General features: G+C 37.8%; 1 protein-coding gene across 2 annotated transcripts in view; it reads right to left on the reverse strand.

Annotated features, from left to right (window-relative positions):
• The window catches only part of LOC102757542 (FAS-associated factor 1), a 156,004-nt gene that overhangs the window by 77,950 nt on the left and 58,859 nt on the right, over positions 1-19,195 (reverse strand). For both annotated transcript variants that reach the window (XM_015566928.1, XM_015566927.1), the window contains exon 4: positions 10,279-10,484. In XM_015566928.1, coding sequence (XP_015422414.1) covers positions 10,279-10,484 — 206 coding nt within the window. The remainder of the gene's footprint in view (positions 1-10,278; positions 10,485-19,195) is intronic.

Consider the following 19,195-nt stretch of genomic DNA (forward strand, 5'->3'; position numbering starts at 1 on the left):
TCTAAGAGATGCTGTAAAAGAGAAAGAACTCTTACCATTCCCAACAGCATGGATGGACATGAAGGGCATTATGCTAAGTGAAACATGCCAGTCGGAGAAAGATAAATATCACATGATCTCACTCATTTGTGGAATTTAATGAACAACATAAATTGATAAACAAAAATAGAGCCAAAGACATAGAAGCAGCAACCAGACCGTTGAACTTCAGAGGAAAGGCAAGAAAGGGTGGTGGGAAGGAGGTAAGAGATCATCCAAAGGACTTGTATGCATGCATGTAAGCATAACCAATGGACACAGACATTAGGAGGGTGAGGGCATATGCTGGGGGTAGGGATGGCCGGGGAGAGGTCAATAAGGAAAAAAGGAGACAAATGTAATACTATGTAATATTTAAACAACAGAGAATTCTTTTAAAAATTAAGAAAAGAGTTACCATATCACCCAGCAATCTCTCTTCTGGGTATCTACCTTCAAAACATTTATCCACAAAGATATATGCACCCCTATGTTCACTGCAGCATTATTCATGGTGTCCAAGACATGGAGATAATCAAAGTGTCCTTTGATAGATTATAAAGATCAAGGACAAAGAAGATATGGTACATATACACTATGAAATACTATTCTGCCATAAAAAAAATGAAATATTGCCATTTGCAGCAACATGGATGTACTTTGAGAATATTATGCTAATAAGTGAGATAAGTCAGTCAGGAAAAGCTAAGAACCATAAGATTTTACTCACATGTGGGATGTAAAACTGCAATTCATAGACACAAAGAATAGTATGGTGATTACCAGAAAGAAGGGGGTGGGGACAGTAAAAGGTAAAGGGGGCCGAATATATGGTGATGGAAGATGATTTGATTTTGGGTAGTGGGCACACAATGCAATATACAGATCATGTATCATCGAAATGTACACTTGAAATCTGGATGATCTTATTAACCAATGTCATTCCAATAAATTTAATTAAAAACAAAAAAAACTAACTAAAACACAGGCTCTGGGTTTGAATTCCAGCTCTACCAATTACTGAATATGCAACCATGGAAGTTACTTAAGCTTTCTGAACCTCAGTGCCTTCATATTCAAAGTTAAATCGGATTATGCATGTAATTAGCATAATTCCTTGGATATAACAGTTACTCAATAAATGCCACCATCGTCCTTGTCAAAAAAAAATTATAGTCAGAGTTGATAAATAAAATCACTGCCTTAAATTAATAAGCATACCATTGCTAAAAGTATTTAAGCACCCACTAAGTGACCTTAAGACAAAAATATGAAAAAGGCTGCTTAATTCTTGCCGAGTTAAACTAGATAGGTGTTTTTTTCTTTATTGTTGAGCCTATTACAGATGTCCCTCTTTATATCCCCCCATTGCACCCTCCACCTGGCTCCTATCCACCCCAGGCCCTCACCACCCTATTGTCTGTGTCCATGGGTAATGCACATCTATATATATAAAAGGTTAATATGCAACATGTCCCCTCGGGAGTTCGACCAGGAGACAAGAGTTTGATCACTCGCTATGACGTGCGCTGTCCACGGGGCAGCGCAGAACATGGTGGGGGACCAGCAGCAGCAGCAGGATGCTGAAGGAGTGAGAGGAGGAGGCAGAGAGGTAAGGGGAACCACGCAGTGACAGTGTGTGGGTGGCAAGGGAAGGAGGAGATGGGGAACCTGATTGGCCCTGATTGCCAGCCAGGCCTAGGGACCCTACCCATGCACAAATTTCATGCACTGGGCCTCTAATATGCATATAAGTTCTTTGGTTAATTTCTTCCTGCCCTCCCTCCCCCTTCCCTCTGAGATTCATCAGTCTGTTCCATGTTTCCAAGTCTCTGATTCTATTTTATTCATCAGTAATTATGTTCATTAGATTCTTTGTTTATTTATTTTGCTTTTTAGTTTCAATCGTTGACATATATATTTATTGCCATTTTATTGTTCATATGTTTGATCTGTTTTATTTTTCTTCTTCTTCTTAAAAAAGACCCTTCAACATTTCACATAGTACTGGTTTGGTGGTGTACTCCATTAGCTTTTTCTTATCTGTGAAACTCTTTATCAAACCTTCAATTCTAAATGATAGCTTTGCTGGGTAATCTTGGTTGTAAGTCCTTGCTTTTCATCACTTTGAATATTTCTTGCCACTCCCTTCTGGCCTGCAAAGTTTCTGTTGAGAAATCAGCTGACAGTCTTATGGACACTCCCTTGTAGGTAACTGACTGTTTTTCTCTTGCTGCTTTTAAGATTCTCTCTTTGTCTTTAATCTTTGGCATTTTAATTATGATGTAACTTGGTGAGTGCCTCATTAGGTTCATGTTGTTTGGGATTCTTTGTGCTTCCTGGATTTGTTAGTGTGTCTCTTTCACCAGGTAGGGGAAGTTTTCTATCATTATTTTTTCACATATGTTTTCAGTTTCTTCTTCAGGCACCCCATAATGTGAATGTTGATACTCTTGAAGCTGTCCCAGACGCTCCTTACACTATCTTCATATTTTTGGGTTCATTTTTGTTTTTCCTGTGCTGGTTGGGTGTTTTTTGATTCCACAACACTAATTTGATTTTCGGCATCCTCTGCACTACTCTTGATTCCCTGTAAATTATCCTTCATTTATGACTAGTCCTTTTTTATGTCATTGATGAGCAAAGTTCCTTGAAGTTCTCACAAAGTTCCTTGAGTATCCTTATACTCTTTATCTGGTATGTTGCTTGCTCCCATTCATTTAGTTCTTTTACTAGAGATTTCTTTTTTTTTTTTATTAAGTTATTACATATGTGTCCTTATCCCCACGTAACCCCCTATCCCCCAACTCATGCCCTCACCCCCCTATTGTACGTGTCCATTGGTTAGGCCTATATGCTTGCATATAAGTCCTTTGGTTGATCTCTCCCCCTTACTTGTTCTTTCATTTGTGACATGTTTCTTTGTCTCACATTGTGGTTGCTTCTCTGTGTTTGGTTCTATGTATTAGGTAGAGCTGCTATGTCTCCTGGAATTGGTAGAGTGGCTTTGTGTAGTTGGTGTCCAGTAGGGCCCAGTGGCTCAGCTTCCCCAGTCACCTGAGCTGAGCACTACAGGTGCACCCCTCTGTGAGCTGTATGCACTATCCTGTTGTAGTTGAGCCTTGATTGCTGTTGGTGTTACTCGGAGGGATTGACCACCAGGCCTATTGCCTGTGTGTACCAGCTGCAACTACAGCAGAAGAGCTGTTGTGCAGGAGATACCCCTATGGAGCAGGATTTGCTTCAATGGGGCTTTGGTGCTCACTGGGTTTGCCCCTTGAGTGTGTTACTCATGGATGTGCTAGGGTTGTTAATTGACATGGTCTGAAGCTGACCTCCGGGTGCACTGGCTCTGGAGCCTTCTGGGAGGTGTAAAGTCAGCTACTGCCTGTGCCCTGCCTGGGGCCATCAGGCATGAGCTACAGACCAATTTGCAGATTGCTCCTACTTGTGATGGGCTTGGAGGTGCCTAGGAGAAGCCAAGCTGTGAATCTTGTGAAGCTGCTGCTAGTGCCAGGCCTGGGGCCACTTATGGAGAGGTATGGAGCCAGTTGCTGCTTGTTTGGGAGATTTTAGGAAAGTCTGAAGCCTGAGCCAGGACAGGGCATTCATATGGAAAAGCCACAGCAAACAGCTTGGGTAGGACTGCAAATTGGATCAGACAGGGTTTCAGGAAGTCACCAGGGCAGGGGACTATCAAACTATCCCTGTTGATGAAAAACACACCAGAGATTTCAGACTAACGCATTCCATGCCTTCGCCCTACTACAGTCTCAATGTGGCTTCTTCCTTAATTCACTAATTGTAGGGCTTCCGTTCAGATAGATTTCAGGAGGTTCTGATGATGGTTGTTCTGTATTTTCACTGTAATTTTGATGTGGTTGTGGGAGGAAGCAAGTGTCGCATTTACCTATATTGCCATCTTGACCCTCCTCCTAGACTAATAGGTTTTACAAATCCCTCCAAACCCATTAATCTCCATGAACCAAGAAGTCATTGATTCTCTTGTGTCAGTTTTCACATCTAGAAAATGGGGATAAAGATTCTGGCTATCTCAAGGCATTGTGAAAATAAGTATGTCAATGAGTATAAAAGGGCAGAGGCAGGGACTGAGGCAGAGTAAGAGGAGGGAAGGGAGACATGAATCTGTCTCTAGCGAAAAAGGAGAGATTCTATTTAAGTTAACTTTGAACTAAATGAAAAGTATAACACCAAATATATGCTCAATGCTGCATATTCCCCATCAATCCTCCAGACACACCATTATCATTCCTTTCTCTGTGCTTTTCCTTGCCTAGAATAAACTTCCCCTCACTTTGTCCGCATGACATATTTTAACTTCTATTTCCTTCATAGCTTAGTCCTTTTCTAAAATTTTTCCAGAGCACCCCAACAACTCTAATTATTCCCTTCCCATACCCTCAAAACACCAGCTAAAATTGAATTACTTCTTTTTCAATATCCTCATGGCACCTTGTGTGTACTTCTATAATAGAAATTGTTTCATTGGAAAGATTATGAGTTCTAGACTCAGTTTAAGGCTGATTTTGTGGTTCAGAAATTCTGTTTATTCATCTTTGAAACAGGGATAATAATGTCTGTCTCACAGTTGTTGTATGCATTGTATAGAAACTGAGAGCTGTATAGGAACAATGAGCATAGTGATTGCTGTATAGGGGTAATATAAGTATGTATGTGTGAATGAATGAGTGAATGAACAGATAAATGCCCTTTATTTCCATGTATTCTTCCCACCTCCTATCCAAATTGTAATATCCACAATTATATTACAGGTCACATGGATTCCTCTGAGATAAGGACTATCTTATTTATGTATACTCCAAGAACTTAGCATAATTTTAACGCCAAAATAATAAACAAATATTTATAATAAAATGACCTATCTGATTTTTTCAAGTCTTTGGAATTTACTTCCTTATATTCAGCAGTGCTGCTAATATGAGATCTTGTGTTATTTAGTATTATAGCCATTATTATATATGTTCTTTTTAAAAAACTATTTTAGAACATTTCAAAGAAAGAATAAAAAATATAGGGAAGTATCAAAGAAAGAAGAGTCTAAAGATGAATGGCAGGAAGTATAGATGTCAAAAAACATAAATCAAGGTTCTGATCTTCACTGCCTTGCTTTAAATATAAGACAACAAAGGGACATGAGGAATAAAAGTAGTTGAAAGAATATTAACTTTAAAGGCCTTCTATAAAACAGCAATATTAAACTATAAATAAAAATGATAACAGGGAATTAAGAATGAGAAAAGGGCAAAATACTCATTGCTCTTTCTATACTTCTCTATTTTAAGAAAGTTTTACTCCAAGTACATATTTTAAAATGTGAAGCTAGAGTAAAGAAACATTTCTAATATATAAATAAAAATAAACAATACCCATTAAGACCACAGTTTGAGATGATGCTTATTTAAATGATTTTTTAATGATTTTAAATATAATCTGGGGAGTACATAATTGTTGGCATAGAGTCAATAAACACTTATAAATGAACCAAAGAACAATGTTACTAATGCACATTTGCTGTCTTTCCTCCCCAAAAATACAAGCTATGATTGTCTTTTCATACTCCCAACATCTGTACAAGGCAGAATAAGATTCTTGCTCTTTCCTTCTTTTCACATGTACTGATAGCAAAAACCAACCTCTTATATTTAATGCTTACGACTCATAAAGAGTTGCTAAGGCACAGAAGGTTTAAGGCATGTGCTAAAAATTACAGTTAATCTAAGTTACAGAGTCTAGCCCTAACCAGTTTGGCACAGTGGATAGAGCGTCAGCCTGTGGACTCAAGGGTCCCAGGTTCGATTCCGGTCAAGGGCATGTACCTTGGTTGCGGGCACATCCCCAGTAGGGAGTGTGCAGGAGGCAGCTGATTGATGTTTCTCTCTCATCGATGTTTCTAACTCTCTATCCCTGTCCCTTCCTCTCTGTAAAAAATCAATAAAATATATTAAAATAAAAATAACAATCATCATTCTCCCCTTTTAAAAAACAAACAAAAACAGAAACTAAGTTTACAGATTCAAGACAAAAATTCGTTTAAAATATCCTGAACTATTTTTTCAAGCTCAAAATGCACTTGTTAAATTAAATGTCTTAACTATTTCCACACTCAATATGATTCTTTTAAACCAGCGGTTCTCAACCTGTGGGTCGCGACCCCTGTAGGTCGAATGACCCTTTCACAGGGGTCGCCTAAGACCATCGGAAAACACATATATAATCACATATTGCTTTGTGATTAATCACTATGCATTAATTATGTTCAATTTGTAACAATGAAATTGGGGGTCACAACATGAGGAACTGTATTAAAGGATCGCGGCATTAGGAAGGTTGAGAACCACTGTTTTAAACTAAATGTATCCAATATAATAAAGGTAGTTTTCAGAAATTAGATTAAAAACAGAAAGGACAAAAAAAATAAGGCAAATGGTTCAACTAATAACAGACCTATTTTTCTGCTGTATTCCAGAAATGAAACTAAGGCTATGCTGAGTGAGCCCAGCCAAAGTTTGCTGACAGCACTGATTCAACTAACTTTATTGGACAAATACTTATTTGTTAGGTTAAATCCAATTCACTGCTAGATCTTATAGTTATAATACACAATAATTCCTACCCTCAATATCACACTACTTCACACAAGATAGTTATTTCATAGAAAAACCAATAATTTAAAAAAATGTTTTTAATTTATTCAAGATTGTTTTTTAAATAGAAGGATATTATAATAAAATGAAACTGCAGCAACAACAGAACACTAAAAACATTAACAGACCAATACAATTGCCACTAGGTGTCACTCTGATATAAAGTTCTTGGCTGTCTTTAGGCTTGCTTTTATACTTGGTCTTTTCCTAGTCTTTCCAATAACATAGAAACTGCATTTTCTTTATAGCATCTTTTTGCATTTTTAAATTGACACATATACAGAAAAATTAGTATTTATCCAGTTCTTTAAATAACAGTAGATGAACTATATCTAAAAACTAACAATTATATTACAGGTCACAAAATCTATATTATTTTTTAAATTTCCTATGGCAGATGAATTAATGTACATATAAATATATACATATACTCATTTATTGAGCCATTTAATTTTTCAACAGGTACTGCTTAGTGCCAAACACTGTGCTTAGAGAGAGAATTTGTAGAAGAATAAGACCTGGTCTTTAAAAAGAGAAACCTGAAATATAAAGAAAGAGTACGATATTTTAAAATCCATTTTAAAAGTCTCTATTACTTTTTATGGAATCACAGGAGACAAACCAACTAAACTATGTCCAAGGAAGTCAAGAAAGGCTCCATAAGTGGAAAAATTTACATGAGATAATCAAAGATGACTATTAGTTTTCTAAAAAAACTAATACAGGAAAGGACAAATGAAATAGAATATAGGAAACAGGGAAATCACTGAAAGATATATAGGAAGACTTGTACTCTAGAAAGATCATTATAGGGAAATTATGTAAAATACAGACAAGTCTACACAATGGGGAAAAGATAGTCTCTTTTAATAAATCATGCAAGGAAAACTGGGTATCTACACGCAAAAGAATAAGGTTGGACCTTTACCTTATACTATACACAAAAATTAACTCAAATTAAATACTTAAATATATGCTCTGAAACTGTACAATTCCCAGAAAAAAACTCCACAGCACTGGTCTTGGGAATGATTTATTGGATATGACATCAGAAGCATAGACAACAAAGGTATCAGACTAAGTGAGATTACCAAAAATCTCCTCTAAAGCAAAGGAAATAATCAACAGAGTGAAAAGGCAACATTCAGAACAGGAGAAAAAATTTTCAAACCATATATGTGACAGAAGTTAATATCCAAAATACATAAAGAAGTCCTACAGTTGCCGAAACCGGTTTGGCTCTGTGGATAGAGCGTCGGCCTGCGAACTGAAAGGTCCCAGGTTCGATTCCAGTCAAGGACATGTACCTGGGTTGCGGGCACATCCCCAGTAGGAGATGTGCAGGAGGCAGCTGATCGATGTCTCTCTCTCATCGATGTTTCTAACTCTCTATCTCTCTCCCTTCCTCTCTGTAAAAAATCAATAAAATATATTTAAAAAAAAGAAGTCCTACAGTTCAATAGCAAAAATGTAAAGAGCCCAATTTAAAAATGTGCAAGGGACCTGAAAGGACATTTCTCCAAAGAAGACATACAAATGACCAACAGGTATGTGAAAAAATGCTCAACATTACCAATTATCATGAAAATCCAAACCAAAACCAAAATGAGATATCATCTTCTACCTCATAAGATGGCCATTATATTTAAAAACAAAACAACAACAATTAAAAACTAAAAACCGAAAAACAGCAGTGTTTGCAAGGATGAAAAGTTGGAATCCCTGGGCACTATTGGTGGAAATGCAAAATGAAGCAGCTACTATGGAAAAAGAGTACAGAAGTTCTTTAAAAAATTAAAAATAGAACCTACATGATCCAGCAATTCCAATTCTGGGAATTTATCCAAAATAATGGAAAGAGGGGTCTTAAAAGAGGTATGCAATTACATGTTCACTACAGAATTATTCACAATAGCCAAGAGGTGGAAACAACCTGTCCATCAACAGATGAATGAATGAAGAAAATGTGACATATACATACAATGGACTATCATTCAGCCTTAAAAAAAGGAGGAAATCCCATAATATACTACAATACAAATAAACCTTGAGGATATCATACTAAGTGAAATAAGCCAGACATAGAAGGACAAATGCTGTATGATTTCATTTATAAGTGATCAAACTTATAGAAACAGAATGTAGAATGACCATTGCCAAAGGCTGGCCAAAGAGGAAAACGGAAAGTTGTTCAGTGTATACAATGTTTCAGTTACACAAAGTTGAACAGATCTGCTGTACACCAATGTGTATATAGTTCACAAAACTATCCTGCACACTTAAAATTTTGTTAAGAACTTAAATCTCATGTTATGTGGGGGTTTTTTTAACCACAATTTTTTTAAAATATATTTTATTGATTTTTTACAGAGAGGAAGGGAGAGGGGATAGAGAGTTAGAAACATCAATGAGAGAGAAACATCAATCAGCTGCCTCCTGCACACTCCCCACTAGGGATGTACCCGCAACCAAGGTACATGCCCTCGACCGGAATCAAACCTGGGACCCTTGAGTCCGCAGGGCGACGCTGTATCCACTGAGCCAAACCGGTTAGGGCTTTAACCACAATTTTTTAACGGAATGTATAAGAGAATAATTGAGGGCACAGGGATGGGCATGGGGAGGAATGGCTGGACTCGGAGAGGAATCTAGGCAGAAGAAGGAACAAGTACACAGGTCCTGAACCTATTAAAAAAAACTGAGTAAGTCCATTACAACTTAGACATAGTGAGCTATAAAGAGAATGATAACAGATGAAAACTAGAAATGTAGCAGGGACTTACAGCCCTTTTAAAAGATTTGAATTTTTAAAAACAATAGAAAGTTTCTAAATGGCTTTAAGTAAAGGATAACAATCTGATTCATGTTTGGGAATGATCATACTTTTAACAGCCTTGTTTTTCTCTGTAATAAATTAATAAAATTAGGAAAGAATCTCTTCAAAAAGGAACAAATACAAAATTTCAGAAATATCTAGTATTTAGATTTAAGGCAAAACTATATTAAAATAGAAATTAATATAACTTCTGGTTCTACAATGAATATGTTTCAAATAATCTAAACTAAACATGAGTTCAACATAGCTTCTCTACAGATGGCAGGCATACACTCTGAGTTTCCTTTGAAAGAATAGTACTGAAGTATTTATCCAGCTGGCAGAGAGAAGGAGTGATAAAAATATGTCTTATTTCTTCTCTCATAGTATGAAAAGTAAGTGAACTTGAGCTATAAAGTCCTATACTCAATGTACCTAATAATTATGGCATTTCTTAAGCTCCTAGATGTTTGATTTGCACCTGTGCTAAAACAGCATCATATATGTGGAACAAAAAATTATTCTCAAATTTACCTCAACCTCAACACAGTATTTAAAAACAGAGCACAATAAATAATCTGTATGAGAAAAATGATTGTGTTGCATTGGCCAACACAGACTATTCTTCCCTTCCCATTCCATCCCATTCGTTTTTTGTTCTCCTTGTTGGCAGTCAACTCAAAAGAAACAATATATAAACTGAATGTTTACCTACTGTACTATTAATTTATGCAGGCTTTGTGATAGGGAAAACCTTACCAACAGTACAGCTGTCTTCAAGTACCACATCAACATTTCTGTCTCTGTATTCAACCCTGAAGTCCAGCATCCGAGGTTGTCTTTCTACAATTTGCCTAGATGGCATTACAGGCCGAAATGCCGAGGAGGAAGAGGGAGCAGGAGCTGGAGCTGGGTGACTTGCTGGGTCAAATGCAGGTCCTGATATAGTTTCACTTCCATAGTCACTGAAATATTAACATTAAAAAAAGGATTATCATCAACCAAATCATTAAGAATTACCACTAAGAACCTGCTCCATACTTGTTTTCTGTTCTTCCTATCAAATTTACCTACCTATACATCCACACCTAACCTTAAGTTCTACTTCCTCCACAAAATCTTTCCAAATGACTGAAGACAACATTATTCTCTGTCCCATCCTCGTTTTTCTATCAGCAGTATCATACATAGCATTTGCAATTAGATTTCTGCCTTATGTTGTTATGATGTTGGTAAAACATTATTTTAAACTCTGAATTAAGAACAGTATCTTTACTCACTCTCAAATAATCATTATTTGCCTAACTCTACTTTTCACAAACACTATTTCAAAACTTCACCTTCCTTAACCCTCCATTCTCCCCATCTCACTCCTCGGTCATAAAAGATATTTTTTCCTACTTTGCAGAGAAAACAGAGGCCATCAAGAGAAAATTCCCTTAAACTTTTTAAAATCAAATCTATAAACTAACCCACATATGCACACTCTTTCTCTTATTATAAAATAGAGAAGACATTGTTCTATCTATGCAAAATCTGAAACCATCTTCTCATTAGCTTAACATTATGGATTATTATCTCTTCCTTTCCAGTATCTTCAACATCTCCTTATCTTGGATTCTTCTCAAAAACATTTAAATATGTTCCAATATTTCCCTTCTTAAAAAATAAAAATAAAATCTTGGTTCTAAGAAAAGTATTATATTTGTAAGGATTAAATCAGATAATGTGCATGAGAGCTTAGCACAATGCCTGGTATCTAATAATATCTCAAGCTCAGTATTATCCAAAGTTGTAACTCATTAATGATCCTTTTCCAATATTACTCATATCAGCTTCCCAAGCCAGAAACCTCTGACATTACTTTGACCCTTTCTTCTCTCTCAACTCCCACATCTAACTAGTCCTTTCAATGTTACCTCTTAAATATCTTTTAGATAAGTCATCCATCCTCCCCCTCTGAAGCTGCCACCCTCCTCTAAGCCACAATCACTTTTTATATTGACTAATGCAAAACTGTCCTAACTAATCTCCCCTGCATGTCACTCCATATCACCACTAGACTGAAGTTAAAGACAGAAATCTCTTCATATCATTTTCTTCATATCATTTTCTTTCAATAGTCCCTCTGCGCTTCATTTAAATAATTAAAGTGGCATACAAGGTCCTGTATGATCTGAACCTATCTACCTTCCCAGTCTTATCTTCTGCTATACTACCTCCATCTCTCTACGCTACTAGCTACAACAGCCTTTCATTTCTTCTGTCTCACCCTGATTGTGTTTCATTGACAAATACAGACTATTCTTTCCTTCCCATCCCATCCCAACCCATCCCCAAATTCCATGTTTTTTCTAGCTAATTGTATTTATCCTTCATATCTCAGGATAAATGTTTATCAATTCGGAACATATTTTACTATCTCAGGCTAGTTCAAATTCCTCACCACTATCAATAACTATGTTTTTAGTTGTATAATTAATCATTTGACATTTAAATCCCCACTAGAATGTAAGCTCCACAAGGGTGAAGCTGACATTGGTATTGTATCCTTTGCCCTGTGCTCAAGATTTTATATATAAAAGGTACTCAAATATTTGACAAATTAATGAGGAATAACAATCAAAGAATTTGGTTTTTCTCTGAGTTAATTTATCATATACTGTCACTTTTTTGTTCTCACTGGGAAAAGTAGAAATGAAGGGAACATATGTATCGCTTCCATTGAAACATCATTATCACAACCAGAACTACAAGCTCAGTCTAAAACATTTTTCTTCTCACCCAGAATTTAAGGAAAAGCAATAAGCTGGAAACCAGAATAGAAACAACAAAAAGAATGACCAAAACATGCCAAGTTAAGCACTGTTCATACAATTAAGCAGGAGAAAATGCTTACATTTACTTCACAATATTGCTTTAATCAGTGTTTACCAAATTATATATTACATAACTGATTTAGTGAATGGTGATATGTCTCTATAGACTAGACTAGAATACAATACAATACAATACAATACAATAGAAATTATAAGGATGTGTCACTTAATACTTAGGACCAAATATTGTTCATCAAACTTTTTATTCTGGTACATATTTGCACATGTGTATTTTTGATTCCAAGTATTCCTCATTATAGGTCACAGTCCAAAAAGTCTGAAAGTGACTAGCTTAGATCTCACCAGATTCAGATACTATAGCAATCATTGATCCACAGACAAAAATCTACCCTTTCTCCCAGTGGTTAGATTCAAGGAAAGTAACCTTGGAAGAAAGATATGGGAACAGAGAAAATGTCCAAAGCAAAAAAGAATGTCACTGTTGGAATCCAAAATGAGCTCCTAAATACCTAACTAAAATCTGTGTGTGCAATGATGATACTTCACATCTCTAAACTTTGTCACAACTTCTCAGAAATCAAAAAAACAGCTAAAGTTAGTAGGCTGTCATTGACTTGTTTATTAACTCCAAATTCACCATTCTATAGTCTATTCTATGATGCTGGAGATAGGATTCTGCAAAATTATATACAGGGTGGAGCAAAAGTAGGTTTACAGTTGTGAGTATGCAAAACACAGTTTGTTCTTGTACTATTATTTATTAACTACTAGAGGCCCGGTGCCGAAATTTGTGCACTGGAATAGGGGAGAGGGTCCCTCAGTCCGTCCTGCGCCCTCTTGCAGTCCAGGAGCCCTCGGGGGATGTCTGACTGCAGCAGAGGCGGGAGAGACTCCCGCCACCACAGCTACACTGGCCAGCTGTGAGCCCAGCTTCTGGCTGAGCGGTACTCCCCCCGTGGGAGCACACTGACCAACAGGGGGCAGCTTCTGCGTTGAGCATCTGCCCCCTGGTGGTCAGTGCACATCATAGTGACCAGTCGTTCCACCATTCGGTCCATTTGCATATTAGCCTTTTATTACATAGGATTGTATTCTTTTCCATACAAATAACTATAAACCTACTTTTGCCCCACCCTATATTTCCCTTTGGCAAATTGTTTCCTGACTGATTCTGCCAACAGGGAAGTCTAAATAAAGATTAGTAATTAGGAAGAGAGGGGGAACAACTTCCTTCCTCCTGTTGCATGCATTTCAATCTGTTTAACCCTCAGCTTCATCTCCTGCTTTTCTTCAGCACTCTTATAACCAACTTCTTGACATCTCCTCAGAGATACCAATAGTAGCTGGGCAGTATGCACTGCAGAGGTCAAATCCTCAGTGCCAAGGACTTCCTCTGAGCTTCAAAATTCTGTTAATCCCTTCATCCCCAGATGTAAGCTGGTCACTTCTGAAGCACTTCTTATATCCATGTTACTTCAGTTTTACTTTTATTGCTCTTTTAGTCTTCTGTGCCTATTTCACTAATACTTCATTAAAATCCTTCTGTTGAAATACCCTAGTGTGGTTTCATTTTCTTGCTAATGGAGATGTCCCAGGAAACATAGGATTCAGGTCCTTGACCTTCAATGCACTGCTGAGCACCTTACCAATGGACAATGGGATACCATAACAGGCACAATAATTAATTAAATTATCACTTATAATTAATTATGGTCACATGCCTTTGAAACAAGTGCCTAAGGGGAACAAATGATGATTTGACTTGACCATTACGGTGGTAATAATGACAACAAGGATTGTGGGCTGGCTGCTTCTGACTCTAATGGAGAGCCTACAGAAGAAAATGGCATATTTAGGGGTTTTAACTTTCACTTCAAGTCATGATAAGAATGTTACAGAGCTTCTTAAGTGGCCCTTTAAAAAGTTTCTGCCCTAGCCAGTTTGGCTCAGTGGAAGGGTCCCAGGTTTGATTCTGGTGGCAGGGTCAGTCCCACCCCAATCAGGGTTGGGGCCCATGTGGGAGGGCAACCACTCAATGTGTCTCTCTCACATTGATGTTTCTCTCTCAGTGTCTCTCCCTGCCTCTTCCACCGTCTAAAATCAATGGAAAAATATCATCAGGTGAGGATTAACAAAACAAACAAAGAAGTTTCTTATTTCTGTAATCACATGTATGATCCTGCTGAGAACTAGACCCAAATTTTAATTTTGCAGCTTGCATAATTACAATGAAAGTTGAATATACAATTTGTAAGTCTCTTTGTAAAAGTTAAGGCACTGTTTTGGAAGGAGTGGGACCCTAAGATGTGAAATGGGGATACCTGAGTGCACTCGAATGGTTAGAATATTGAATCCCTGGAGTCTCTCTGAATTTCTTTTGTAAGAAGAAACAGCTCCTCCTCCCATGACTGAAAAGGTTAGCCCACCTTTGACTGAAAACTGTCAATACCCTTACCTGCAACACTTGCCTTGAAATGGATACCTACTCTCAAAACCCACCCCCACCATTCCTTATTGCCTCCAAAATCAGATCTAGGCATGCTCCAAGAAAACAAGTACAATGTCTTAACTGAGAGAAGAAAGCTTATATCCAAAAATAATTATAAGATTTTTTCATAAATTACATCCACAAAAACCTAGGGATTAGGTATGAAAATGAATTTGAAGTGAGTCTGATCATAAGGTTTGGATAGGGCCAAATAACATGTTTGCTTAAGCAGCTTCAAGTACCTCTAATAGTTTGCTTGTTCACTGAGTAAAACTTAAGTCCCAAAGGAGTCTCCATTGAATAAGGATGAATGCCCAAACTTGCCTGGCAAAATGGAGAAGAAATCCAGATGCTTAGAAAAATACAAATGCTCAAGTAGATTTATCATGTACAACCTGATTATAGACACATCCTCTACCACACTGTCCATGAGATCCCAGAAGACACTGCAGTAAAGTATTGAGAAATACATTAGTAAGGGAATCTGCATTCTTGAAAAACCCTGTAGTAGCTATCTTCTCTGGGTTGGGAATGACATGGCACCACTGAAAAAGACTCCCTAGTGAGCGTGATCTCAGAGTGCAGAAATCAAATGGCAGAATTTAATAAGAAAGAGGTGGAAGCCCTAACCAGTTTGGCTCAGTGGATAGAGCGACAGCCTGTGGACTGAAAGATCCCAGGTTCGATTCCAGTCAAGGGCATGTACCTTGGTTGCAGGCACAACCCCAGTGGGAGGTGTGCAGGAGGCAGCTGCTAGATGTTTCTCTCTCATCGATGTTTCTAACTCTCTGTCCCTCTCCCTTCCTCTCTGTAAAAAATCAATAAAAACATATTTTTTTTTAAAAAAGAAAGAGGTGGAAGCAATTAGCTAATGGACAGCATGGACAAAAAGAGGCAATCACAGAGTTTAACCTGCAGAGATCTGTAGTAGCGCTCAGATGAAATAGCATTTCTAAGGAACAAAATTAAAAATCAGTCTACTAAAATATTACTTGATCTATATACAGAAACCCTAGATGTGACTTTCTAAATCTTAACTTCCCTAACCACAATGGAAAGTTATAGTCACTCGCAGTTTCCAAATGCAAGTTGGTTCAGACATAAAGTCCTGGGTGCCCCCAAAGACAATGCAACAGAGCCACATGTATGTATTATAATTTTCCTCTAAGACTTTCCCTCAGAGATCTACAGCCATTTACTAGGGTGTCTGTGTCCAGATACCCTGTGGTGCTAAATGAAATTTGGGCTCAAATCCACCCACAATGGGTTCAATCTGTCAACCTGCCCTGTAGTTTTTCCCTTAGAGCCTAAATGTATAATTGAAAAAGATACACTCAGTAACTGACAGACATCCCATATTGGCTTCCAGAAATCCATGGAGATAGGGTTATTACACAGAGAGGGGCAACAGGAAGTAAATGATCTTGCATATACTTTGTTTTTCTCCATAAAACTTGCAAGCATCATGACAAGCATTTTGCTTCACCTCGCAGGATAAAAGTCAATATATCTTCATTGACTTTTCTTGAAGATTATGCTAACTCTCCTGCTCTTTGTCATAATAATCTAGTCTGGAGAGATCTTGATCACCTGTAGATTAGTCCTGAAGAACGAAAGTATAAAGTACAAAAATGTAGGGACCTGCCACCTGGTGAAGTCTGAGAGGTTCAATGGTCAAAAGCATGTCAGGGTAAAAGGCTGGTTGTTGTACCCTGCACTTCCCATCGAATAATAACTAAGTTAACTGAGAAAAAAATATTTGGAAGGAGAAAGGGAAAAATGGTTGGAAAAAATAGGCTGCTAAAGCATTACAGCACCAATCAAAGAGAGTAGTGAAAGAAAAGCCTCCAAGTGCCACAGGTTGACCATTTCATTTAGAAGGAAAAAGATCCTGAGGCACATATCCACATTGATAGTTAATGAGTTGGCCAGCTGATCAGGACTTGAATAGAATAAAAGGAAAGTCTAGAAAAGAAATATGAAAATGGATCTTTTAGAATGGACACAAAAGGTTAATCTATGTTTTGAAGGTGAATGTTTATAAGCTATCCATTGAAAAGGGGGCTCTAAATACGGATAAGATGACACTGTTCTGTTGATGTCAGTCAGCTTTCCCCCTTACTATCCCAGGTCTGCTCAGCACATTCATATACAATGTGCCATGCTAACAGAAATGGAGGTTAGGCACAGATATAACATCAACTCCCCATCACTAAGTCTGGACCTGGCTAGGAAACTACTGCCCAAAATGCAAGCAAACAGACCAATATGGAACCATTTCTAGGGAATCTGGTAATGGATCATTTCTAGCGTGGAGGAGGCAATATGTTCTCACTTAAAAGGAGTTTCTGGATATAAAATTAACTTCCTTGGCAGCAATGCTTCTGCCAGCACCACCAATCATGCATTTAGAAAATGCCTTATTGCTCTCTGGCTTCCAACACAACACTGGCTCTAACCAGGAATTCATTTCACAGCAAAAGAAGTGTAGCACTGGTATCACTTGCATATACCAGAAGTAACTAGCTTGATAGAACAGTGGAATGACCTGCTAAAGAGTTATGGCACAGGTTGGGAGACAACACCCTCAAAGCTTGGTGTTCCACCTAAAAGGATGAGGTATATGCGTTCATCATTGACCAAAGAGTGGTATTTCTCATGCTGCCAGAAAACATGGGTATGAGAATTAAGTGGTGGTGGTTCCTCCTATTATGCCTAATAACTTACCAAACTTTTGCTTAGGTGGTTCAGAGATCATAGTTCCTAGGTATATAATGTTTTCACAGTTCTCCCACTGAATTAGAATTTAAGAATGTCCCTTGGCCTCATGCTACTGATTCAACTAGCAAAGGAGGAAGTACTAGCTGGAATGACTGGTCCTGATTACTAAGAAAAAAAATAGGTTGCTGCTACACAATGGACTATATTCTGTGTTATGTCCAATAATAAGAGTTATGAAAAACTACAACCTTTTTATTTTTTAAAGACAGGAGCACTAAGGATTCTAATTCTTCAAGAATGAATGTTTGAGATGTCCCACCAGGTAAAGAATCTTGAGTATTTGAGGTGCTGGCAGAGGAAATATAGAATAAATAGTGGAAGAAGAAACTGGTAAATATCAACCATAGCCTTATGACCAGTAAGAGAAACAAGGGCTGTAAAGCGCATCACACTAGAAGTGACAGCACCATAACAATGGCATCTGATTTTGTTCCAGCATCAGCCACTGGTGTTAGCTTCTAACTTCGTTCAATACTTTAAAAAAGGGGGTGGGGGGGGCTTTTGCATTCTGTCAGATGTATAAGTCAGCTAAGGAGGAATTCTTTCTCATATGTCTGGGGCCAAATTCCTAGGGCCCTTCCTCTGAAATTCAAAGTTCTCTTTTTCCCACCAGTACTAGGAGTGACCGTTAGTGGTCAGCGGGGGTCTCTCCCAGGCAGACCTGTCCTGGAGCAGGCCTCCTAGATTGGGTGCCTTGGACCCCACCCACACAGTCCTGGCTCTATCACCCTTCTCAGAGGATGCTGTAACTGCAAGTCTACTCTAGCCCTAGGCTCCCTTCCTTGTTGACCAGCAGAACCCACCTCCATCTGGCCCTGGTGGTCCAGGTATTTCCTGCAGTCATTATATTGGGATTGTACTGGTATCCCCTTTTGTTCTTTCAACCTGCTCCATATCTGTGTAATTGATTCCCTATAAGAAATTCCCTCTGAAATTCCTAGTGTGCTTTTTTCCTCTTTTCCAAACCCAAACTTTAGGAAATAACTTAACATTTCTAATCAGAGCAGGCTATTGGGTGTGGTTGTCAGCCACAAAGAGGTGTTTTTTAAGTTATCACATGAGAAATTTGCTTACTGGCTGTAATTACTCCATTTCAGAATCAAGGAAAGATAATGAATTTAACTAGAGTTTTTCACTAGCAATCAAAAAAACTGAGAGGAAAAGAGAGAGACTATTAGTTAATGAATGAACCTATCAGTTTTGACTAATTTTCACTGACATCCAAATAGTCCAAGGGCATCCAAAATTGTTCACTCCATAAAAGTATTTTGAAGATTTTCATTATATACAGCCACTTGGCCTGGAGGTCAAATACCCCCTAGTATTAGCTACAACAATCAAGGCTTAACTAAAAGACTGCGCACAAAGACCACTAGGGGGTGCACCAAGAAAGCATAACAAAATGCGGAGACAAAGAAACAGGACAAAACTGTCAATGGAAGATATAGAGTTCAGAACCACACTTTTGAGGTCTCTCAAGACTGTTTAGAAGCCACCGATAAACTTAATGAGATCCTCGAGAAATCTAATGAGACCCTCGATGCTATGATGGGGAACCAACTAGAAA

Source organism: Myotis davidii, unplaced genomic scaffold (assembly GCF_000327345.1).
Source record: "Myotis davidii unplaced genomic scaffold, ASM32734v1 scaffold79, whole genome shotgun sequence".
Taxonomy (NCBI): domain Eukaryota; kingdom Metazoa; phylum Chordata; class Mammalia; order Chiroptera; family Vespertilionidae; genus Myotis; species Myotis davidii.